At 34.9% G+C, this 25,287-nt stretch overlaps 1 protein-coding gene across 3 annotated transcripts; it reads left to right on the top strand.

Annotated features, from left to right (window-relative positions):
* Window positions 1-2,952: 2,952 nt before the first annotated feature.
* Window positions 2,953-9,031, top strand: LOC105042109 (alpha,alpha-trehalose-phosphate synthase [UDP-forming] 6). Of its 3 annotated transcripts, XR_831474.4 has the most exons (5): window positions 2,955-5,688; window positions 5,781-6,054; window positions 6,131-6,463; window positions 8,476-8,652; window positions 8,771-9,031. XR_831474.4 is itself a non-coding variant. In XM_019849452.3 (4 exons), the coding sequence occupies exons 1-3, from the start codon at window positions 3,701-3,703 to the stop codon at window positions 6,431-6,433; spliced, it is 2,565 nt and encodes an 854-aa protein (XP_019705011.1). In that variant the 5' UTR covers window positions 2,953-3,700; the 3' UTR covers window positions 6,434-6,463; window positions 6,572-7,578. The 3 variants fall into 3 exon arrangements, 2 of the variants coding, with proteins under 2 accessions (XP_019705011.1, XP_010917511.1); XM_019849452.3 differs by lacking the exons at window positions 8,476-8,652; window positions 8,771-9,031 and adding an exon at window positions 6,572-7,578 and having other exon boundaries at window positions 2,953-5,688; XM_010919209.4 differs by having other exon boundaries at window positions 8,476-9,031.
* Window positions 9,032-25,287: the final 16,256 nt, after the last annotated feature.

Below are 25,287 nucleotides of genomic sequence, written 5' to 3'. Positions count from 1 at the left end.
ATAACCATAGCCATTTCGAATCCAATCGTTGCTCGATTTTTTAATCTTGCTAAATGATGTGGTGATGTTTTATTGGATAGCCAAAATTCATATGGTAGAACATTTCTAACTAATAATTTCTTCTCCACATTGAGCTCTCACACCATCGGTGAATATTCTTTTATTGGCATAATAATAATGAAGAGTTTCATGGAACAATGTCTTAAAAAAGTAGCATGGATAAGAATACGTGGATAGTTGCCACCAAGGAAAGACTTGTTATTTTTTATATCTAATGCAACTTTGGTAATGTCAAATCCAATCATGCTTGCTACCAAATATAGAATAGTCTCAAGAAGTATGCCAATAGCTATGAAATCTTAAATGCTACATAGCCAAGGACATACTGACAAATGCAAGGGATAACATGAAAGTGAGAATTTTCGAAGTTAGATGATAACCTTGAATATTAAATTTCTCCTTCTATGGACCATCATAAGCATAATCATTTTCAATTTATTATTCATTATCCATGATTTAAATCAAGATGACAAATTAAGACTGAAATTTCACAAGATAATTAATACTATGAATAGCTAACTGTCAAAGTTTAGTAACCATGTAAGAATTAGCAACATGGAAAACAGAACATGAATAATAAAAAGCTTGAAGTAGAACTTCACACAACCAAGTTTTTTTGACATTATTTTAAATATTAATTTTTTTTGTAATGATTTTGAAAAGTTAATTTACTAATATAAATTGTTATCATAATGCTCAACAGAGACTGATAACAAACTTAATTTCTCATTGTTCTCCTTTAATCAAATGTAATATTAAGCTTCTTTTCTCTTTTAATCAAGAAAAGAGTAGTTAATTTTTATATCTAATGCAACCTTCGAAAATATCAAAACCAATCAAGCTGGCTACCAAAAACAGAATAGTCTCAAGAGGTATACCAACAGCTACAAAATCTTAAATGTTACACAACCAAGGACATACTGACAAATGCAAGGGATAACATGAAAGTGAGAATTTTCGAAGTTAGATGATCACCTTGAATATTAAATTTATTCCTATAGGGACCATTGTAAGTATAATCCTTTTCAAAAACGATTATTAATTCGACAAAATAGGGCTGCAATTTCACAACATAATACTTTGAAATAGCTAATGATCAAAGTTTAGTAACCATGTAAGGATTAGTACCATAGAAAACAGAAGATGGATGATAAAAAGCTTGAAATAGAACCTCATGCAACCAGGTTTTTCTGATATCATTTTAAACATTAAAGCTACTGATAGAAATTGTTATCATAATGCTCAACTGGGACTAATAACAAACTTATTTTCTCGTTGTTCTCCTTTAATCAAATATAACATCAAACTTTCTCTTTTAATCAAGAAAAGACTAGTTGCCTTTTATATCTATTGCAACCTTCAAAAATATCAAAACTAATCAAGCTTGCTACCAAAGATGGAAGGGTCTCAGGAAGTATACCAACAACTACGAAATCTTAAATGCTACACAACCAAGGACACACTGACAAATGCAAGGGATAAGATGAAAGCGAGAATTTCAGAGTTAGATGATAGATAACCTTGAAGATTAAATTTATTCTTGTAGGGACCATTGTAAGTATAATCCTTTTCAAAAATCATTATTCGGCAAAGTAGGGCTGTGATTTCACAAAATAATACTTTGAAATAGCTCGCCGTCAAAGTTTAGTAACTATGTAAGGATTAGTAACATGGAAAATTGAAGATGGATAATAAAATGCTTGATGCAGAACTTCGCGCAACCAAGTTTTTCTAATATTATTTTCAACGTTAAACTTACTGGTCGAAATTATTATCATAATGCTCAATAGAGACTAATAACAAATTTATTTTCTTGCCGTTCTTCTTTAATTAAATATAACATTCCATGCATTATACTACACAAAGATGCATTGTCCTCAAACTTATCTCCAAAGCCCCTAAAAAATGATTAATAAAATATTGGTCAATTAGCAAATATGAAAGGGATAGGAGCCTTATCCATAATTTAGCAAATAGACAGGAGACACATCCATGGACAACCGAGCCCAGTTTTCCACCTTTAGCAACCCCAAGGATACCTTGATAAAATAATAAAAAATAAACATTTAAATAAAATTTCCTACTAAAAACCTACATAAATAACTCAAATAATCTTATCTGGTTGACCCCCTATCCACTTTCCTTAGATTACTCAATAATCCTTATCCGGTTGACTCCCAACCTTTCGCCGTCCCTTCCCCAGATGCCGGGATCTGCCGTCCTTCACACAACATCAGACCACGTCTCTTGCGGCGTAAATTGACCTGCGGGTCCCACTTCAACTAACCGATCAAAACAGCAAGAGAGAGAACTTCTATAAATTTGCTGTTCGGAGGTAACAGAGGATCCTTGCCGGATAAACGAGTGCGAGTGCCTCCGTGACGCCTCTTCCTAAACCGGGCTCCACAAGGACCTTTAGAATGACGTGGACCTCACGCCGCGTGAATACCAGACAGCTGTAAGTAGACCGGCGACCTGGCCGGTCGGGGTAGCGACACGTGTCAGTTGACGAGGATTAGCTGGAGGCACATGTGCAGGGATCCACCGATGGGCCCCGCGGAGCCTCATCCACGCGCCCGCGGATTTTGCGAGGGATACCTCCATCCATCCAAAGGTGCATAAAATTACTCTACGCGGACATCAACCAGCATCCTATTGTGAGAAGTCATGCATGGGCGTCATTTTTCTTCAAGTCGACATGTCAGATGAACGGGCGAGATGCTTTATGATCTTATAAAGAATGGCAGATTGGTTTTCCGCATATAAACTTATATGCGGTCTTATGCAAATCAGTTTGGGGTCATTTAATAACGAAACATTCTCGAATACTAATACCAGCTTCTTGTCGGAATAAAACCGCAGCGGAGTTTGGGGTCATTTAATATTCTATTTACCAAAAAATAAAGAACAAAATATTCTTGAATACTAATACCGTCTTCTTGTTGGAATAAAACCGCAGCGGCTGGCAGCGAGATACCAGGCCTCTCTCTGTCTTCCTTTTTGTAAGGGCTCGAGCTCGAAGCTGGTGGCGTCTTTGATTTCGGTAATTGTCTATTTTCTCCTGGAATTGCTCCTAGTTTTGTTGTTTTTTTCTTGATTTCTAGAGCCGTGGAGTACTCCTAATGCTTTAATCGGAGGTATACGGGTTGGCATGTTGGAGTTTGATTTCTTCTGCTCTATCTGGTTGGATTTTTGGAAAAAGGTGGTCCTTTTTATCATGCTCTGAATCGATTCCTTGCTGAAATGCTCCAAAGTTCTATCCATTTTATGGCTTTTCTTTGCTGTATGATCCTTTCCTTTCTTAGTTTGGCCTTCTTTATCGCGTGATTCTTCGAACCCCAGATGCTCCGAACCGGAACACCACTTGGATCCTTATCCCCTGTTCTTATCTAGGGTTTATCATTCTCAAAAAGCCTAAGGAATCACGAAAAACCTATACCCGGCCATTCCCGACTGGAATTCTTGCTTGTATTAATTGGATTTTGGATGAAAAAAAGGTGAAACAAAAAGGAACTTGGTGCTTTCTTGTTAAGCTTTGCTAGGCTTTGGGAAAGAAAAATTCCATCTTGCAACTCCCAGCTTTACTCTCCTGAGTTCCCCGTTTTGGTTCTCGATCTCATTGATTAGAGTGTGAGCAGCAATGGGGTCAAAATCCTACTCCAATCTGCTGGAGCTGGCCTCCGGTGAGTCCCCGACCCTTGGAGGAATGAGCCACCGCATTCCCCGGGTTGTGACGGCCCCCGGCATAGTTCCGGACCTCGATGAATCCGATGATACTGCTTCCGATCTATCATCTCCCCCCAACCGCACAATCATTGTGGCCAATCAGCTCCCCATTCGATCTGCCCGCCACCCTGAAGCCGGGGGCTGGTCCTTCACCTGGGACCAGGACTCCCTTCTCCATCAGGTCAAGGACAGTATAGGTGACCGCAATGACATGGAATTCATCTACATCGGCTCCCTTCGTGAGGAGATCCCACTTTCCGATCAGGATGAGGTTGCCCAAATCCTCCTTGAGACCTTCAATTGTGTGCCTGCCTTCCTCCCTGCTGACCTCTTATCCAGATTCTATCATGGCTTCTGCAAGCAGCAGTTGTGGCCCCTCTTCCACTACATGCTTCCCCTCTCCTCTGACCTTGGCGGCCGCTTCGACCGCAGCTTGTGGCAAGCTTATGTTTCAGTTAACAAGATTTTTGCAGATAAGATCCTCGAGGTGATCAACCCGGATGATGATTTTGTCTGGGTCCATGATTACCACCTCATGATCCTCCCCACTTTCCTCAGGAAACGCTTCAATCGAGTGAAGCTCGGGTTTTTCCTCCACAGTCCCTTCCCTTCCTCTGAAATCTACAGGACACTGCCTGTAAGGGAAGAGCTTCTACGATCCCTGCTGAATTCTGATCTAATTGGGTTTCATACTTTCGATTATGCCCGCCATTTCTTGTCCTGCTGTAGTAGAATGCTTGGTCTGACTTATGACTCAAAGCGAGGTTACATAGAACTGGAGTACTATGGTAGGACCGTCAGTATCAAGATACTTCCAGTTGGGATTCATATGGGTCAGCTTGGTTCTGTGCTGAGTCTCCCAGAGACTGAGGTGAAGGTCACCGAGCTCATCAAGCAATTTCATGCTCGTGATCGGATAATGCTGCTTGGAGTCGATGACATGGATATATTTAAGGGGATTAGCTTAAAGCTGCTGGCTTTTGAGCAGCTCCTGATGCAGCATGAAGAGTGGAGGGGCAGGGTGGTATTGGTGCAGATTGCCAATCCAGCCAGGGGCCGAGGGAAGGATGTGAAGGAAGTCCAGGCAGAGAGCAATGTGATGGTAAAACGGATTAATGAGGCATTCGGCCAGCCTGGATACAAACCAGTTATATTGATTGACAAATTGCTTCAGTTTTTTGAAAGAATGGCTTACTATGTTGTAGCGGAATGCTGTTTGGTGACAGCAGTAAGGGATGGAATGAACCTTATCCCTTATGAGTATGTCATTGCCCGGCAAGGGAATGAGAACTTGGATAAAGTCTTGGGTTTAAGCTCATCCACCATGAAGAAGAGCATGTTGGTGCTATCGGAATTCATCGGGTGCTCACCTTCTTTGAGTGGGGCCATTCGGGTGAACCCATGGAACATTGATGCGGTAGCTGATGCAATGAACTCTGCCTTGGAAATGGCTGAGGCAGAGAAGCAATTACGGCATGAGAAGCACTATAGGTATGTAAGCAGTCATGATGTTGGATATTGGGCCAACAGTTTTTTGCAGGATTTGGAGAGGACTTGTAAGGACCATAACAGAAGGAGAAGCTGGGGGATTGGATTTGGGTTGGGATTTAGAGTCGTGGCCCTTGATCCTAACTTTAGGAAACTTTCAATGGAGCACATTGTTTCGGCATACCGGAGAACTAGAACCCGTGCCATTCTTTTAGACTATGATGGTACTTTGATGCCACAGGCATCCATCAAGAAGAGCCCATGCCCAAAGTCTATTGAAATATTAAACAGTTTGTGTCATGACAAACGCAACATTGTGTTTCTGGTCAGTGCGAGAAGTCGAAGCACGCTAAGTGAGTGGTTCTCTCCTTGTGAAAATCTGGGACTTGCTGCAGAGCATGGCTACTTTTTGAGGTATTTAGTTATCCATAATATGTTGGTACTTGACCATGAATTTTACTGTATAATAGATGGAGTTTATAAGTGTTTGTGATGTCTATTTTCAGGGTAACAAGAGATTCTGAATGGCAAACATGTGCTCCAGTGGCGGATTGTAACTGGAAACAAATTGCAGAGCCTGTTATGAGGTTATACACCGAAACAACAGATGGTTCAACCATTGAAGACAAAGAGACTGCACTTGTCTGGTGTTATGAGGATGCTGATCCAGATTTTGGGCCTTGTCAAGCCAAAGAACTTCTGGGCCATCTCAAGAGTGTTCTTGCCAATGAACCAGTGTCTGTAAAGAGAGGAACAAACAATGTGGAGGTTAAACCACAGGTTCGGAGTTTCGATCCTTAGACGTCATTACTCTGAGGCCTCTATTATTTAATTAATGATTTAATAATGGTCACAGGGTGTGAACAAAGGCCTTGTAGCTGAGCGCTTGCTTTCCACTATGAGGGAGAGAGGATCATCGTTGGTAGACTTTGTTCTTTGTATTGGAGATGACCGCTCCGATGAGGATATGTTTGAAGTAATCAGTACTGCCATGACTGGGCCATCTCTGGCCCCTAATACTGAAGTTTTTGCTTGCACAGTTGGCCGTAAACCGAGCAAAGCTAAATACTATCTTGATGATACAACTGAAATTTTTAGGTTGATGCAAGGCCTGGCTTTTGTTTCACAACAAGCCACAGGGAGTTCGCTTCCAATCTGAGCTTGTGTCTGGCAAAACAAAGACTTTAAGGTGAATAATTTCTTGCTTGACTGGCCTTTTGTTGCAATCTTGTTAGCCAAGTGCCAAATCATTCTTTCTTCTTGCTAATTTGTTTATTATGGCATATGTATGTCCAAGGTTTGCGGAACCGGTACCGACAGCCGTATTTGCCGGCCGGTGGTATGGTTCGGCATGCCTCCGTTCCGTTCCGAATCGAGACGAACCGACGAAGGAAAACGGAGCCGAATCAGAGAAGAAAAAGAGAGAAAGAGAGAGAAATAGAGAGAGAGAGAGAGGGAGGAAGAAAGAAAAAGAGAGAGGGGGTCCGCCGGAGGGCCTCCGGCAGGCCGCCATGGCCCGCAGGCAGTGTTTACGCCCCCTGCGGCTCCGCGGCGTGAAACAGAGGCGATCCGCCCCGTTTTTCATATTTTTTTATTTTTTTAAAATGAAGCCGGCATAGGGTTAAGTGATGCCGACAAACCTTGTGCCGGCTTCATTTAAAAAAGAATTTTTTTAAAAAATACAGCAAATAGGGGTGGATCGCCCCTGTTTCACGCCGTGGAGCCGCAGGAGGCATTTACACTGTCTAACGGCCACGACGGCCCGCCGGAGGCCCTTTGATGTTCCCTCCGACGGATCTCCCTCTGTCTTTTTCTTCCTTTCTGTTTCTCTTCCTCTCCTTTCCTCTTTTTCTCTCTTTTCTTCTCCAGCACCGGCATGTGCCGTTTTCCATACCGGAACCGTCTTGATTCCCGGCTGGTATGATTCGGCACACCCTGTACCGGGTGGTTCGGTCCGGTACGATATTCCTTGTGTGTGTTTTTTGGGACCATTGCCTTGCGAGAAGCATTATTAACCTGAGCTCTATCTGATTAACATGTGAATAGAAATTTCAGAAACTTAGTTTGTGGTCTTTGATAGTTTAATGCTTTAAATGGGAGTTACAGCTCCGTTCAGCTCTGTGAGCTTTGTAGTTTTATGACAATGAGACTGCAGCAGCTATTGCAGACATTTAGTTGTATCATGTACCCTAAGTTCTTTGGTGCATCTTTGCTTAAAATAGGGGAGGACTGGGCTCTTGTCCATATATTTCTTTGACCTGTAACAATTTACTAGCTGAATTCATTCCTCTCCACACACTATCATCCTGGTGTCGTTGTTTTTCACCAACAATACTTTCATATTTATTCATATAACTGGGTTGGTTTGACTCAAACAATCATGTTTTATGAGCCCAACATAGAACAGGCTACCTGAAGAAGAATGAATTATGATGGTTTAACAGATGTTCATGGAAAGCATTAACGAGGAGTATCCTGCATCCATTCTTTGATTCATTTACCATGTTTCCTTGAGTGAGAGAGTTTGACTTGTATAGTTCTATTATCACTCTCTTTCCAAGAGGCTGCTGGAATTTAGAACCATTCTTTGATTCATTTACCATTTTTCCTTGAGTGAGAGAGTTTGACTTGTATACTTCTATTATCACTCTCTTTCCAAGAGGCTGCTGGAATTTAAAACTATCTGGTTGAAAATTGAAAAGCGAGGATTCATGTCCCAATGAGATGTCCCGCAGGACATCGAGACAAGATAACATCCTATGTGTTGGGACAAAGCCGTTCCGTTAGTGTCCCAGCATCCCAATCGAGATGCCTTAGGACATCCTCTGTCCCAAGTGTAGGGATGGGGCGGGACAGCGGTGCGTCTCATTGAAAAATCGGGACGGCTCCGTCTTATAGGATTTAAAATCTTGTTGAAAAGAATACTTAAGCTATTTGTTATGATTAACCTATTTGTATGATAATAGTATTCCACTACTAGGACATTTTTTACCATCAATTTTGGGGCCTGGTAACTTTTTAGCTTGATCAAGGAGTTCATTTACGAGTTTACTAATTCTGATATGGGTCATTCTTTTTGGTAAGCATTACTTGTTCTTGTTAGTTGATTTTCCAATATGTGATTTATATAGTTTATGTAAACACCAATGCGTCTATATGGTTAACTGAAGCAGCGCTATAAATTGTCATTTTTCTGTGCAGCAAACTATGCCAACTAGGGTGCTCTTGTTCATCACTTAGCTTCCTTGAGAAATCTTATCTTTGGTGGGAACCTCCCTCCCCTCCCTTGCTTAGCTGAACATCAAAATGGATGGCTGCTGGCATCTCATACTACGTCTATGTGACTTGTACGGTAGTCTCTCACCTGAGTTTATAGTGGTAAGAAAGACCTTTGGACTGGACAAAGGCAATTTACGCACCCTGATCGCTTTGATGAAATTGGACTTCATAGATCGCTTGTAGAATAATCTCCCTCACTGAGCTTTCTCCTTATCAGATGAATGTCATATGTTGGATAGCATCCTATAGAGGTTACATGAAGTGAAGGAGGATAATTGGATGGAGCTTCAACTTAGTTTAATTGCAAATTCAACAGTGGCAGTATTGGGCAGTTCTTTTATAGAATGTTTTTAGAATGGTTTTGAAGGAACAACATTTGTGGTTCATTACATGCCAAAATGCAACATAATTTCTTTTTGGAATGTAAATTAAGCAGTAATGTTATTTTTTAATCTTTAATGCAAAAGTTGTTATTACATCTGTTATGCATTTTCTTATAATTCAAGGATTGTTTAAAATATTTTTTGTATTTTTTAATTATTGAACTTATGTAGTGGACTCCAGAATTAGACTCATGAAGGATGGGAAGCCATCCTTTGTCTTGCTTTTGGGTCTTCCATTAGGCTGAAACTAGGCTGGATATAGGTCGGATATAGTATATTCATATTTATAATTTATTTTGTTTGACAAATTTGGATACGAATGTTAGTTGGATGAAAAAATTTATATCCATGCTTATTTTAAATAGATACAGATATAAATAAGGATATAGGTCCGATGATTAAACTTTATGATTATAGAATCAAATATATTACTAAATAGATGATAAATCAAACTAATAGTATATTAATATGATTATTTATTTTTTTTAAAATTTTTTGAGTACTATATAAAATTAAATAGGATTACAAATAGAATCAAATATTTAGAATTGGATAGTTCTCTATTCATATCTATATATGTTTTTCTTTAATGCAAATGGATATAGATATGGATATTAGTTGAATGCTAAAATTTTCATCTACATCTGCAGAGATTTGGATATAATAATGGATGTGGATGGATATTAGCTAATCATTTTTCACTCTTAGTCTTTTAGGTGAAAGTGATGGAGTTAGCTATAATCTGATTTTTATTTTTTTAAAAAATGAGATCTCATTAAAAGTCCTATCGTGGATATAGCATAATTATTTGAATTCCTGCTAAAAGGCAGGATAACAAATATTATGATGAAGATAGGTAAGATTAGACTTAAGCAAAATAATAAGAGGAATTATAATCCTTAGTGGGTGTACAAAATCAATTACAGGTATCTATGCTACATATGAAAGCGGAGTTCAAAGCCTTCCCTTCACGGCACATGGCAACATTTTGAACTCATCCATATACAGTAAAAAAATAATAAAAAAATATACAGTGGCCATATTTGTGTGGGATTGACTTTTTCGTCTCTCTGGCAAATTGAAAATTTGCACCCAAAGAAGAATCCTTTTGATGAAAGATTGCGAGACCCTACAAAATATCATACTTCTACCAAGATTAAGCTCTCAAAAACCCAAGGGACCAAATAGGGAAGTCCAGACATTGGCTAGGACTTTGTGTTGGTAGTTTCATGTAGGAGTTTAAATATGAGGTTAACAAAGTAGGTATCCGGAAACAAATAGAGGAATAATGATCATTTAAAAAAAGGGAAAATGAGATGAGAGCTGCGCATGTCCTCCTTCCATTCCAATGTTCCCCGCATCACGCTCCTGACAACGCACCCACACGGTACTACATCCAGGTCAGTTCTATATGAACCCACATAGGTGGGCCCGGTGTGTTGGGCTCCAGCGACATAGATGCTGGATCACATTAACGGACCCGCGGTATCCCCATGCCACAGCTGGAGAGAGGCATGGCGGTTAGGGATGGTAAAGAATAATTCTTTGTCCATCCTTAAAAAAAAAAATACATTACTTCATCAAATTGGATCATATAATATAATTAACAAGAGAACAGATATTTAATGTAATTTTTTTAAATTTTTTCTAACCAAAATATTTTTTCTTATTGAACGCTATGGTATTTTGTTATTTTTTATGACATTCTGGTAATTATTTATAGAACACAACAGGATGTCATAAGATGCAACTGGATGTTATATTATTATATGATATCCTATTATTTTTTTATGACATCTCGATAATTATTTATAGGATGCAATAGGATATTTACCATTATTATGACATCTTGTTATTTTTTATGACATTCCGATAATTGTTTATAGGATTCAACAAGATATCATAGGATGCAATAGGATATCATACCATTGTTATGATATCCTGTTATCTTTTATGACATCTCGATAATTGGTTATAGGATGCAATAAGATATCATAAGATGCAACATGATGTCATATCATTATTATGATATTCTGGTCAAGCACGAGCAAAATAGAATAAAAGAAAAAAATATATATTTTGATCGAAAAAAAATTAAATTGTATTAAATATCTATCTCTTTATTAATTATACTATGTAGTCCAATCAAATGAAGCGGTGTATTTTTTTCTCCATGAAAGGTGATGGATAAAATATTCCTCGAGATGGCAATGGGTAGGCACAGCCAATTCTTATCTTTTATATGTATGCTTCTACAATTCTTACTTTATAATGATGTTAAGATATTTTTGAGATGAAGGCTGCCATCCCTGCAGTTCTCGACGGCTAGCTCTCCCCTTCTTATTCTAGAATCGAAGCCTATGCTCATGAACACTTGAAGAGCCTAAAGCCAAAACATCCGTAGCCATGGATAGTTTTCCCTCGAATATCGCTAACCTTCCTATCACTGATAACGAATATACTTGGATAGGTAAATCGGCATAAAAGCTTTATCAACACCAAGTCCAATCCTGGGACCTCCCCTGCTACCTACATTTCGGAGCTACTAATGTCTCTTTTTTCATAATGGCTTATTTTCTCGGCGTCCATTACAGTGTCTATGTTTATTTTTTGCTTGAAAAAAAGCCATTATGCCTTTCTGACATACTAAAATTGTAAAGAGTGAATGCAAGCTACACCTTAATATATAGGAGGAAAAAGATCTATAATTCTATAGGATAGAGGTGCATGTATTTTTTTAATCTCAATTAATCATCTAAATGTGGATAAATGTACCTTGTATAGATAGTCGAATTATATGAATTGATGTGGCAGAACTCTAGTAACACTCCTTCCTAACGGAAGAGAATTCAAGGAGACTCGAGAGAGAAGAAGAGTTGTTTGAATTTCTTGAAGAGAATTCAAACTATATTGTTTTCATCAAAAAGTTCGGGTTTAGATTTCATCATTCCTTTTGTGCTGAAAATTTCTCTAGGAAAATGGTTTAGAGGAATCAGAGTTCAGATACTTGAGAACTAATAATCATGTCGAAAGCATATGTTATAAATCATATATATACATATGGATGTTTAAAGCTGCACTTGGATCTTACCCTCATTGGAATTTGTAGTATGGGTATGGTAGAGGTTGATACAATCTGACATCCTTTAATTTCAGAGACCAGGACTTTTGTACTTATTGGGTTAAGGAAAGATCAATATTGTTACAACATGCCTAAAGGAATCAATATTAAAAATTTTTATTTATTCTTGCATGAATAAACTTGTTGATCCAAGGATTGATTTTGGTGAATACAAAATATTTGAGTACTTGTTTTGATACTAATGAATTATTGAAGATCTTATGAAAAAAGTTTCAAAAAGCCAAAGTCATTATTTAGAAGTGTTTATTGGATGATAAGTTTTGAAGCAAAAGAAAACTGAATGAATAAAGCTACATTGATGGGAAGAGACTAAAAATCAACTCCTATATTCAAACAGTCGACTCTGACACATATATGCGAAGTGGCACAGACTAGGAGTCGATCCTTACTTGATCTTGAGTTGACTCTCTTAGTTAGATAGAAATCAAAATTTTTAGTGCCAGACTTTGAGTTGACTCTTATTTAGCCTCAAGTCAACTCTCTTAAAAAAGATAGTGAACTATATTTTATGGACCAGTCTTCGAGCCAACTCATAGTTTACTCGAGTCGACTCCCATCTGATTTTGAGTTGACTCGACTACGACTGGTGGATCTAATAGCTAGTTTTATAGAAAATCTAGAAATGCTCATATGGTCTTTAATGACTAGTTTTTAGTCTTTAATAGTTATAAACAACTATTTTGACTTTTTTAAAAAGTTTAAAGGCTACCAAACAAATTGAAAAGTCAAGAGAAAGAAAAGAAAGAGAAGAAAATATAGTAAAAATTTAAAAACATTCATTTGAGTATTCAAAAGAGAGCTGCAAGCATCCAACCACTCAAAATCTTGAAGTGTTCAAGTATTTTTAGTGCATTTATTGCAAAGCTTCCTCGATTCATTCTTCAAAGAGATTCGTTGACTTTTTATTTGTTGAATTAGGAGCTTTTCTATGTTTACAATTGTATTACTCATTCTTTATTGTAAATAAATTTTAATTGAGACAAAACCTTGGGGAAAAGCTTATCCAAGTCTTGAATTAGATTGAATTATTGCAAAAGCTTAGGATTGATTTGAGGATATAGTTTTGATTTATTTTTATTAAGAAAATGAACTAAATTTTTGATTGTAAGTCCAGAAAGCAATCAAGTTGTAATCTAAGGAGAAGTTATAGTAGAATTTTCAACGATGGCTTGGAGAGTAGACGTAAATACTGAGTTTGGTACTGAACTACTATAAAAATTTGATGTTTGTAAATAACTTATTGATTATTTACATCGCCTCTTACTTGCTTCATTATTATTAGTATTTATTGTTGAGCATTCACTTATCTTACTTCACATAATCTGAGGATTATACACAATAAGTTTAAATTTTTAAAAAATTGAATTCACCCCTCTCTAGGATTGCCTCTCTAAATAATAAGTGGTGTTAGAGCTTGATACTTAGCCCAGTTTAATCTAACGATCGAGAGTTAAAGATCGAATGGCAGCTCAAATTGGTATATCTCTTGTCGAAGGGCAATCAACTAATAGACCCTCCTTATTTAATGGTATAAACTACATATATTGAAAAATACGCATGTACATTTTTATTCAAGCACTTAATTATAATCTTCGGAGTATCATAATCAATAGCCCACACACATTCATAATTATGGTAGATGGTATTATCACATCCAAACCAAAAAAAGATAGGGATGACCTAGATAAGAGAACGATTCAATTAGATACTAAAACTATGAATTTTTTTATTGCTCATTTGATGCTAATGAATTCAATAAGATTTCTATTTATATTTCTACTAAAGAAATATGACATAGATTAGAGCTTATCCATAAGGATACCAATTAAGTAAGAGAATCTAAAATTAATATACTTATGCATAAATATAAATTATTTAAAATGGAACAAAATGAAATCATCACTAAAATGTTTACTAGATTCACTAATATCATTTATAATCTTAAGAGTTTAGAAAAATCTTATTCTAATAGTGAACTTATTCAGAAAATTCTCAGATCACTTTCTAGAACTTGAAGATAAAAGTGACAGCCATTCAACAAGCCAAAGACTTCAATGCTCTACCTTTGGAGAAACTTCTTGGTTCTCTTATGACTCATAAGTTGACCATAAAGCAAAATAATAAGAATAAAGTAAAGAAAAGAAAAATCATTGTCCTCAAATCTACTGCATCAAATGAGGAAGATAGTGAAGAATCAGAAGATGGAGAAGAGGATGAAGACATGGCTCCCATCATCCAAAAATTCAGAAGGTTTATGAGAAAAAGAGATAAAATTTTAAAAGAAAATCTTTCTCAAAAGATGAGCCAAGCAAGGAGAAGAAAAAAAAAAGGAGCACTCCATATGTTATGAATATAAGAAGCTCAAACACTTCAAAATTGACTGCTCTCTTATCAAAAAAATTATAAAAAAAACTAAAAAGAAAGCTATAATAACCACTTGGAGCGATAGTGATGATATAAGTTTCAATGAGGAAACTCAAGAGATGGCAAACCTATGTCTTATGACATAAGAAGAGGAGGTAACTTTTGAAACAAAATTTGAATTTATTTTTGATAAATTGCATGATGCATTCTATAATCTTTTAGATAAATTCAAAAAATTTAGATTCAAAAACAAGGACATTACAAATCATGCTTTGATCAAAGAAAAAGAGGATTATCTAAAAAAAGAATCTTTACTCCAAGAAAATTAAGATTTGAAGAATGAAATTGAAAAATTGAAACATATTGTTGATAAGTTTACTTATAGCTCTAAAAAATTATAAATGATTTTAACTAATGAAAGAGCTATCTTTAATAAAACTAAACTTGGTTTCAACCCCCACAAGAAATAAAAGTTTTTTAAAAAATTGTTTGTTATCATCATCAAATGTATCTTCAAATGTTACTTGTTATTGTTATGGCAAGTTAGAATATAAAGCTTATTCATGTAAATTTAGAAAATTAAACATTAACAAAGTTAAAAAGATTTGGATTCTAAAAGGAATAATTATAACTAATCCTAAAGGATCCAAAAAAGCTTGGGTACATAAAATTATAACTTAGTTTTCTTTATAGGTATATCTTGTAGTCAAAGAAAGAAAAAAGAGAGAGTATCTTCATAGTGGCTACTCAAGATACATAATATGGATGATAATGCATAATTTGTCGTCCTTGAAGTAAAGGAAGAAGTAGTAACCTTTGATAATAATGGTAAAGGACACATCATCATTATTGATAATATTTGCATCACTTCTTTATCTATATTGAGAATGTCTTACTTATAGATGGCTTAAAATATAATTTTCTAGATATTAGTTAATTATGTGATAAAGATTTATAAGTTATGTGAATCTTTGATGTGTATTGTTTCTAGTCCCAATGATAATGTCATTATGCTTATTGGATATAAATATGACAACATCTATATAGTTGATCTAAATGATCTTTACATAAAGAATGATCAATGTTCAGCTGTAATAGATGCCAAAGTTAATGAGGCTAGTTGGTTATAGCATCATAAGTTAGGTCATACATGCATGGATTTGATGTATGTCAACTTGAAAGTCAAACTAAGAGCTCTTTTAAATCTAAAAATCTTGTTTCAACTTTTTGACCTTTAGGATTGATTTACATAGATTTATTTGGACCAACTAGGACTATAAGTCTAGAAAAAAAAAGATATAAATTTATAATTGTAGATGATTTTTTTTAGATTTATATGGATTTTATTTTTAGCTCAAAAAGATAAAGCTTTTTCTGCATTGTCAAGATTTTATCGAAAAGTTTTGAATGACAAGAACTCAATTATATTTTTTGTATAAGAAGTGATCATGAAACTAAATTTGAAAATCAATAATTTAAAAATTTTTATAATGAAAAAAAATTGATCATAATTTTTTAACACCTAGGATATCTCAATAAAATAAGATTATAGAAAGAAAGAATAGAATCTTAAAAGAAATAACTCATATCATGTTATGTGAAAGTAACATTTCAAGATATTTTTGGATGGATGGAAGCAATTAACATAGTATATTATATTTTGAATCATGCTTTGATCCAATCAATTTTAAAGAAAATTCTATATGAGCTTTGAAAAAGTAGAAAACTTAATATAAATTATTTTCATATTTTTGGTTGCTGATGCTTTATTTTGAATAATAAAAAGAATAAATTTGATGCTAAATTGGATAAAAGAATCTTTTTGGGATACTCTTTATCTAGCAAAGCATATAAAGTCTTGAATAAGAAAACATTGATTATTGAAGAACCTATTCATGTTGTATTTGAAGAATATAATGACTCTTCTTTGAAAATGAAAGATATTATTGATGATGATGTAGGAATTTTAAGCAAAAAATAAAAAATCTAATGTTGAAAAAAATTTTGGTACAAAATGATGAAAAAGAGGACAAGGAGGTCAGAGAAGGAAATCATGAAAATGCTCAAGGATAACATGAGAATCTATCTATGGAATGGAGGTCCGCTTAAGGACATCCAAAAGATCTTATCATTGATGATCTATCATAAAGATTAAGAACTCATTCATCCTTAAAAAATATCAATAAACATTTGGCATTTATATCTCAAATACAACCTAAATCTATTAAAGAAGCAAAAACTATCCAAATTGGATAAATACAATGTAAGAGAAATTAAATTAATTTAAAAAAAATAATATTTAGATCTTAGTAAGTATACCTTTCAATCACCCTATAATTAAAACCAAGTGGGTATATGAAAATAAATTAAATGAAAATGAAGTAGTTGTAGGAAGTAAAGTAAATTAGTTACGAAATGCTATAATTAAGAAGAAGGGATTGATCTTGAAACTTTTGCTCTTGTTGCTAGGCTAAAAGCTATTAGATTATTACTTATATTTACATACTACATAAATTTTAAACTCTATCAAATGAATGTCAAAAATATATTTTTGAATGGATATATAGTTAAGGAGGTGTATATTGAATAATCTTTTAATTTTGAAAGTCGTGCTTTTTCAAATCATATTTTTAAACTAAATAAAATATTGTATGGCTTGAAACAAGTACCTCATATGTAGTGTGAAAAGTTGAGTAAATTTTTATTTGAAAATAAATTTATCAAAAGAAAGATATATACTATACTATTTCTAAAGAAAAGATATGATGATTTGTTAGTAGTGCAAATCTATAGATGACATTATATTTGGTGCTACTAATGAATCTTTTTGTCAAAAATCTATTAAGTTGATGTAAGAAGAGTTTGAGATGAGTATGATGGAAGAACTAAGTTTTTTTCTCAGACTCTAAATTAAATAAACTAATAAAGAGATCTTCATCAATCAAACCAAGTACACAAAGAAAATAATTAAAAAGTTTGGGACAAAAAATAGTAAGCCAATTGAAATATCTATGAGTCCCTTATGTAAACTTGATAAAGATGAAAGTGGTTAGAGCATCGATGCTAAACTTTATAAATATATAATTGGATCTTTACTCTATCTTATGACAAGTAGACCTGATATCATGTTTAATATATGTATGTGTATAAGATATTAATCTAATTCTAAAGAATCTTATCTATTTACTGTTAAAAGAATACTTTGATATTTAATTGGTACTTTAAAATTGATTTATGGTATTCTAGATATTTTTTTATTAAATTAATTAGATTTTTTGATGCTAATTTTATGATTGCAAATTTGATAGAAAAAGTGCTAATGAAACTTATTAATTCTTAGGAGTTAACTTAATCTCTTAGTTTAATAAGAAATAAAATTCAATATATTATCTATAGTGGAAGCTGAATATATTGCAGCTAGAAGTTGTTATGCTTAAATCTTCTAAATTAAGTAACAACTAGAGGATTATAATATTAAATTAAATAAAGTTATCATAAGATGTGACAATACAAGCACAATAAATTTAACTAAAAATCTAATTCAACATTCAAACATTAAAGATATTGAAATAAGACATTATTTTATAAGAGTTCATGTTCAAAATGGTGATGTATTGCTTGATTTTGTGAGTACCGATAGTCAACTAACAGACATCTTTATCAAAATCTTAAGGAAAGATCTAGTTTGATTAGAAGAGAGTTGGGAGTGTGTAACCCTTTTGATTAAACATTATCCTAACCCTCTTTCTCTCTCTTTGGAATGCCAAATTTTGATCAATCCTTGTATCGTATTTGTTTGATATCAAGCTTATTTCCCTTTATTTGAAGTTCTCTCGAGTCATCTCTTACTTTAAATGTTAATTTTTCTCTTGAAATTTCAGTAATTTTTAGTTTAAGATTGAGCTCGAGTTGGCTCGTAGTTAAGATTGAGTCAACTCCAGCTCGAGTCAACTCTAGCAGAAACCTTGAGTCGACTCTAAGTTGGAACCACTCGCTTAAAACCTGAGCCATCCTTTTCCAAATCACTTTCTACCTTTCACTATTTGCCCTAGAACCCTCCGAAGTCTCACCAATCCTTTTTGAGGTCTCATCTTATCTTTTCCCTTGATTTTCCTTTGATTTCTCTTGGGATTGAGTGCGGATGGGCCCAAGGAAGCAACTAGCCTATTGATTGAAGAGGTCCCATGGTGAAGAGCAAGAGGAAAGAAGGTCTAAAGCCCAGAATGACCAAGCTAACCGCAAAGCACTTGTGAGTCCACTCTCTCCTTTACTTTCCCCTTTGTTTGGAGCTTCCCTAGCTGCACATGTGGTGACTATGAGAAAGAAAATCAACTTTAGTTTTTTGGAAAGAGAGGGATTCTCGATTGGATAGAAAATTAAAGAGCAAGGTTGGGAGTTTTTGTGTTCTCTAGAGGTCCCAACCTATTTAAGCCTCGTACAGGAATTCTACGAAAGTTTTAGAAGAGGATCAGATGGAGTTGAAGCCATGGTGAGGGGCACTTGGATCATTCTTGCAAAGTAGAGGTCTACGCACATCCTTTGGTTGCCGAGACAGTGGATGACACCAACTAGGCTATCAAATAGAGCAACAGCGCTCAGAGGAATATTGAAGAGAGAGGATGTTGACATCAAGGAGGAGCTCTTCATGAACTAATAATTTATGAAGATGCGACTATACATCATATCATCAAAAGGATTCTTTTTCTGAAGACTAGCTACTTCGATTTCATGTCTAAGAGGGATTTGATTGTTATAGTACATATTTTTTAGAGCACTCTCCTAAACCTGCCTATGTTGATGTTCACTTAGATGAGAGAGGTAGCAGGGAGGGTAAAGATCTGCCTACCCTATGGTATGATCCTCATCTTAGTCTTCAAAGAGTTTGGAGTACCTATTAAGGGGGAGACTGGCCAAGTTCTTATGCACTTAGACACGTACAACAAGCGGTCACTACATTGTATAGGCTACTACAAGTTAGAAGGTAATGGTTCAAAGGAACTTAGGATAGGATAGATCAAGAGATAAGCTAGGCCAAGTGGAGCACAACTAGATTCAGAGCTAGGATCTCCTCCACTAGTAGTAGAGCCTTAGATACTTTCAGCAGTAGTGCTCCAATATCTACATCACCAGTGACATCCATTAGAGCTTTATAGCCGACTCAGCCTACCTCTATATGATCAGATGATGATCAGATGAGGAGGACCATAGAGTTAGTTTTGAATGAATTGAGGACTGAGAGAGAGCATTCTATGGCACCTCAGGCAGACCTATCCCAAATCGCTTCTTTAGTGTAGACTAAGCTACAAGGATTGAGGAGCGAGATGGCTAGTTTGTCTGATAGGATTGAAGCCTTGGAGCAGCGAGCCAGATCTGTAGTAGCTTGGGAGGATGCATCTGTAGTGGCTTGGGAGGTTGTTCACCTTAGAGGGAGGATAGAGGTTGGCATTGGATAGATTCAGGCTATAAGATCAGGGAGCTTGAAGTCTCTTAGTACTTAGGAATCTTTTCTCTTTTGATAGCGATGGGCAAGCTTGTGGCATAGCTAGAGAGTATAGTATTAGGAGCCACCATAGTAGTTGCCACCAGAGGATATAGTCTATCAGCTTCACTTACCAGATCTTCATCTTAGCAGAGCCAACCAACCAACCATACTCAGCCTTCCCAACCCTCTCAGATCTTCCAACCTACCTTAGACCACCTTTTAGGACCTACACTAGGTTAGACGTAGACTTCTCTATCTATACTACTAGACTATACAGTAGGACCCAGAGCAGGAGCAGAGCCTTATCTTTCAAAGCCTGCTCTCCTTCACCCATAGAGCTTCCTTCAAATGAAGATTAGATTTAGTGCCTTTTAGTGTCTATTAGGTGGCTCACTATATATTTTTGTTACTTTATTTTGTTATATTTTACTGATATATCTTCATGTTTGTATCATTGGTCTACTATAATGATCTTCTTTTTGTATATAGTATATCCATTTTGTTTGATACTTATGTAAAGATACTTATTTATGCAATGAAATGAAACTTTTCTTTTATATATTGTGCAATATCTTTTTGATTAATGACAAAAAAGGGGAGAGAAATGGTACCAAAAAGCAAATAATTAATCAGCTAAAGCCAATTAATAAGCAAAATTATTAAAACCCATAAAGCACTTAACTAATATGCATTCACCCTCATAGTTCCTTGCATATGAAACTCTAATACATCATAATTCTTGCTTTGATATATTTGTTCTGATATTGCTCTAATATATTTATTTTCTTGCTTTAATACATTTATTTTGATATTGCTCTGATATATTTGTTTTCTTGCTCTGATATATTTGTTTTTCTGCTTTCCTACTTTGATACATTTGCCTTGATACAACTTTCAGAACTTTCAGCTCTGATATTTTTTTTCTAGCTCATATACATCATTGATTCTGATACATTATTAAGCTCAAATACATCATTCTTGAACTCTTTTTTTTTTTTTAGCTTTAATATATTTTTGACATTATTACATTCAATTTATATTGCTTTGATACATATTGCCTTGATATATAGCCTTCCATGAAATTTAAATCTCTTTTAAGTTAAAAGGATAAAATTACTCTGGTACAAGAACACTAATTATATTATTTGCTTGCACTTAAAATTTTTTTATCATCAAAAAGAGGGAAATTATTCATACATGAATTGATTTTAATGAATATAAAATATTTAAGTATTTATTTTGATACTAATGAGTTGTAGAAGTTATTTTAAAGAAAGTTTAGGAAGCCAAAATTATTTTTGAGAAGCATTTATTGGATGACAAGTTTTGAAGTAAAAAGAAAGCTGAATGAATAAAGCTACATCACAAAAAATCAAAAGGAAGAGACTAAGAGTGGACTCCTAGATTTAAAGTCGACTCTGGTATGTGTATGTAAAGTGGTACAGACTAAAAGTTAACTCTTATTTGATTTCAAGTCGACTCTCTCGATCCAATAAAAAGTAGAATTTCAATGTAACACCTCAAACCAGTAAAGTGATAATCTAAGAGATTTGCATTTAATATTCATGTATGTGTGGTATAGCATTTTGTCTATGGTATATTGGAGCATTTGGATATTAAGTGTTAGTATTAATGAAGCATAAATCTAGTTATTAATTAAGAAAAGAATGATTAGAGAATTGGATCGATAATAGGATATGAAAGCTGAATTTTGATGATTATTGATTCTAAAATGAGTTGATATTTTAAAGAATATCTTAAGAATTAGATGTGTGATAATTTTATGGTCTAAATTCATAATTTATAGCAATTTCTGTTACTTAGCCGACTCAGACAGGGGTTAAGTCGACTATGTCTCAAGATAGCTATGCCAGGCAGAAAGCTGAAGTTTCAAAAAAAATTGGGGTGGCACGCAAGTTAGTCAACTAAGTTTCAGATGAGTCGACTAAGTCTGAGTCGACTCATCTTAGGTTAGTCGACTAAGCTGCGGAAAAGCTAAAGTGGCGGGATTCTACAGAGTTGCTGAAATTTGGAGATTTAAAAGTACTTTCATGAGGATTATTCAATAGCTATTTTTATATAAATAAAAGGTTAGAAAACTAAGATATTTGCTGGCTGATTCATGGGATTGACACCTAACCAGATAAGTCTTTAAATTTTCTTTTCCTAAGGGGGCTGTTCATCATGTTTCTCTTGTTTTGGTTGTTCTAGTTCTTGAGTAAAAATAGAAGCAATAGGAAGTATAGAGGAGAGTAGGGGCTAGAAAAAAGAGGTGTTTTCAGTGAGAAATTGAAGGGAGATTTAGTTGGGAAAGAAAGAGTTGATGATAAACCTTGTTGAAGGAAAAGAAGTGCTGTTGGTGGGAAACGAAGAAGTTTTATGGATAGCAGTCAGATTTCATTACTTAAGGTAAGAATTTTATTCTCTATACTAGATTAGAATTAAACCTTGAATAATAGCTACTAGATATGATATTTTAGTGGATTAAATCATGGGTTTAAACCTAAATTTGAAAGATTAAGTTGCTATTGTTAATTTTAATGAGACTAGTCTAAATTATTTTAGTTATTTGTTGATATTGTATCAGCTGAACTTAAGACCACTTGTGAGAATGAAATATAGTTACTTTGCTGGAAGTTCTTGACTGATGTTAAAGCTCAGGACAAAATAAGATGGGACCAAAATAAGAGCTTGGAGAGTTAAGAAATCAGCCTTGGAAGCAAAGCATGCATAGTTTTGTTCCTATATCAGGTTAGTAATGTATTTATCAGTATTTACCAATATTTTAAGAAAGGAAAAGAGATTGAAAAGGGGTGCTTTGGTTGAGTTAAGTATCAAGGTGAATAGTAGTCAGAAGAGGAGAGTGGGTTTTCTTTCTAATCTTGGTATCTTGTTTATGGTATTTGCTATGAAAAGATCCATTTTGAAAAGCAAGTTTAATTTCTTTTATTCTTTAGCTTATATATATATATATATATGTGCAAGTTAGAAAATAGAAAAAAGAGTTGTCTCTTGAAATACTACTCATGAATATATATGGATATGTGTATTCAGTTCAGATAGAATTTCATTTTGATTTAAAATTATTCTTGGAACTAGCTTTTCAGAAATTGAAATTCAGCTTCCTAGCATTTGAAATTTTAGTTAGCAAATAGCATAAGCACCAGCATTAGCATTTCATACAGCATAAAAATGGCCAGTACCTCCTTGCGAAATAGTATATGCCTGTGGAGGTTTAGCAGTATCAGATGCTCTGTATCGATTACTATGGTAAGGATATGCTGTGGGATAGTCGACGGTAGTCCAGCCAGCACTTTCTTATGAATAATTATGTCCACTAGAGTCCAGTAGTATCAGATACTCCATATCGACTACCATGGTAGGGGTACATCATGGGACAGTCGATGGTAGCCAGTAGCAGTATGATTCATTACATGGTTTTGTTCTTGATCAGCATATTAGAATTTTTGAAAGTATGTCAGCAGTTTCAGCTCTAAGTGTTATATTAAATATTTAAACTAAACTTTTTTATTTTTTCATTGTTAGATCATTACTCACTCTCTGAGACTTTAGTCTCATTATGTTGTTTATTTTCTTTTTTTGACAGATTGAAGTACCTTAGCTCAGCATAGAGAGCATCTTGATCAGCATTAGTTTTATAGAAAATAGGCCAATATAGCTAAAGTATCGACATCTTGAGTTGTCTATGCTAGCTTGTGAGAAGGTTTTTTGAGATGTATTATATGTGTTTGAGCTATGAAAACTAGTAGATATTAAATATATTATATTATGGATACGGAACTATATGTACAGAATATAGTTTGAGGAATGAAATCTTATGTTGATTTTGAAAAATGATGAATAATTTGAAGTACTTGTGTTAGTAGATTGAGAAGTTTATTAAATTAAAGATGAACACATTATTAACTCAGCCATAATTTGTAATTTTTTTCATCCTTACTTAAGGATGGGGTGTAGTACACTCGTCCGATTTTAAAGATGGGATGTTACATTTAGTGCTAGATCTTGATTTGACTTCTACTTGGTCTCAAGTCAACTCTCTCAGAAAAGACAGTGAATTGCATTCTGTGGACCAATCTTTGAGCCAATTTGTAGTTTGCTAGAGTCAACTCCTACTTGATCTCGAGTCAACTTGATTGTGGCTGACAGCTCTAACGACTAGTTCTGTAAAAAATTCATAATTACTCAAATAATTTATGGATCTCCATCATCTATTTGAGTGTATAGATCTTAAAGTATTCCATCTTCCATCATCCATTTGAGTGCATAGATCTCAAGATACTTAATTCTTTGTCATTCATCTACCTGCATAGCTATTAAAGCACTCAATCTATTAGCATTCATCCATTGGCATAGATCTCAAAGCACTTTGTCCATGTGACTCTTTTCCTTCCCCTACATTTCTTACCAAAATAAGAGCCTTTTACTAAATTAGTGAGAAAGTAGTATGGAAATCTTATAAAAGTTATCATATGACCCGCATATGATAATATTTGGAATGGAGAGAGATGACTGGACTATGTTCGAAGTTTTGGTGGACACTTTTTAAACTTTTGGTGTTTAATTGTAAATATCCCTATTATGGAGGGAATCAACCATCTGACCTTGGCCTCCCTTGCCTCGAGTAGAGGCCGAGCACTCATCTCTAATCCATCACTAACAACTCATATAGAAGCTACATCAGTACTAAACAACCTCCTCAGATATTGAAAATGAAAGATCGGATGATCAGATTGTCTTGCCAAGATGATTCCCCAACATCGATTGCATTTCGATCCTAAGCTCGGATGCACACCAACCCTAGGGTCAGACTCATACTAACAATACAAGATGAATTTTGAATCATCTGGCTGTTAAGAAGAGAAGATTAACCCAACAAAATCTCTCAGAATCTTAGATGATTCCCTACAATCTCAAGCATATGAGCTAAAATCATATATCTAGCACCCATAAATAATACTTGTAACTAATAACCACGACCCCTAGATTAGTGGCACAGATTCTCTGCTTCCATTACTGAATTTGGAGGTAAAGAATATTTACCTCTATATACAAGGCAGTAAAGGAGACCCTCAGGGTAAGTTCTCTAAGAAAACAAGAGCACTCTCTTTCTCTAATTCTCTTTATTCCACTATTCTCAAGCTTTGGCTGATTTAAGCATAGGAGGGTCTCCCTGTCGGAGAATCTCTGATGAGTATAGACTTTCTTTTATGATTTTTCAAGAAGAGCTAGCCCTCAAAATGCCATTAAACTCTAAATCAATAAGAGACCGATCCTATCCATAATAGCTAGGACATCTGCAGCAACAGATTGACATTAGAGAAAGGACCTTGCCTTTTCTT

Source organism: Elaeis guineensis, chromosome 3, assembly GCF_000442705.2.
Source record: "Elaeis guineensis isolate ETL-2024a chromosome 3, EG11, whole genome shotgun sequence".
Classification (NCBI taxonomy): domain Eukaryota; kingdom Viridiplantae; phylum Streptophyta; class Magnoliopsida; order Arecales; family Arecaceae; genus Elaeis; species Elaeis guineensis.
This window is presented reverse-complemented; position numbering and strand designations above follow the sequence as displayed.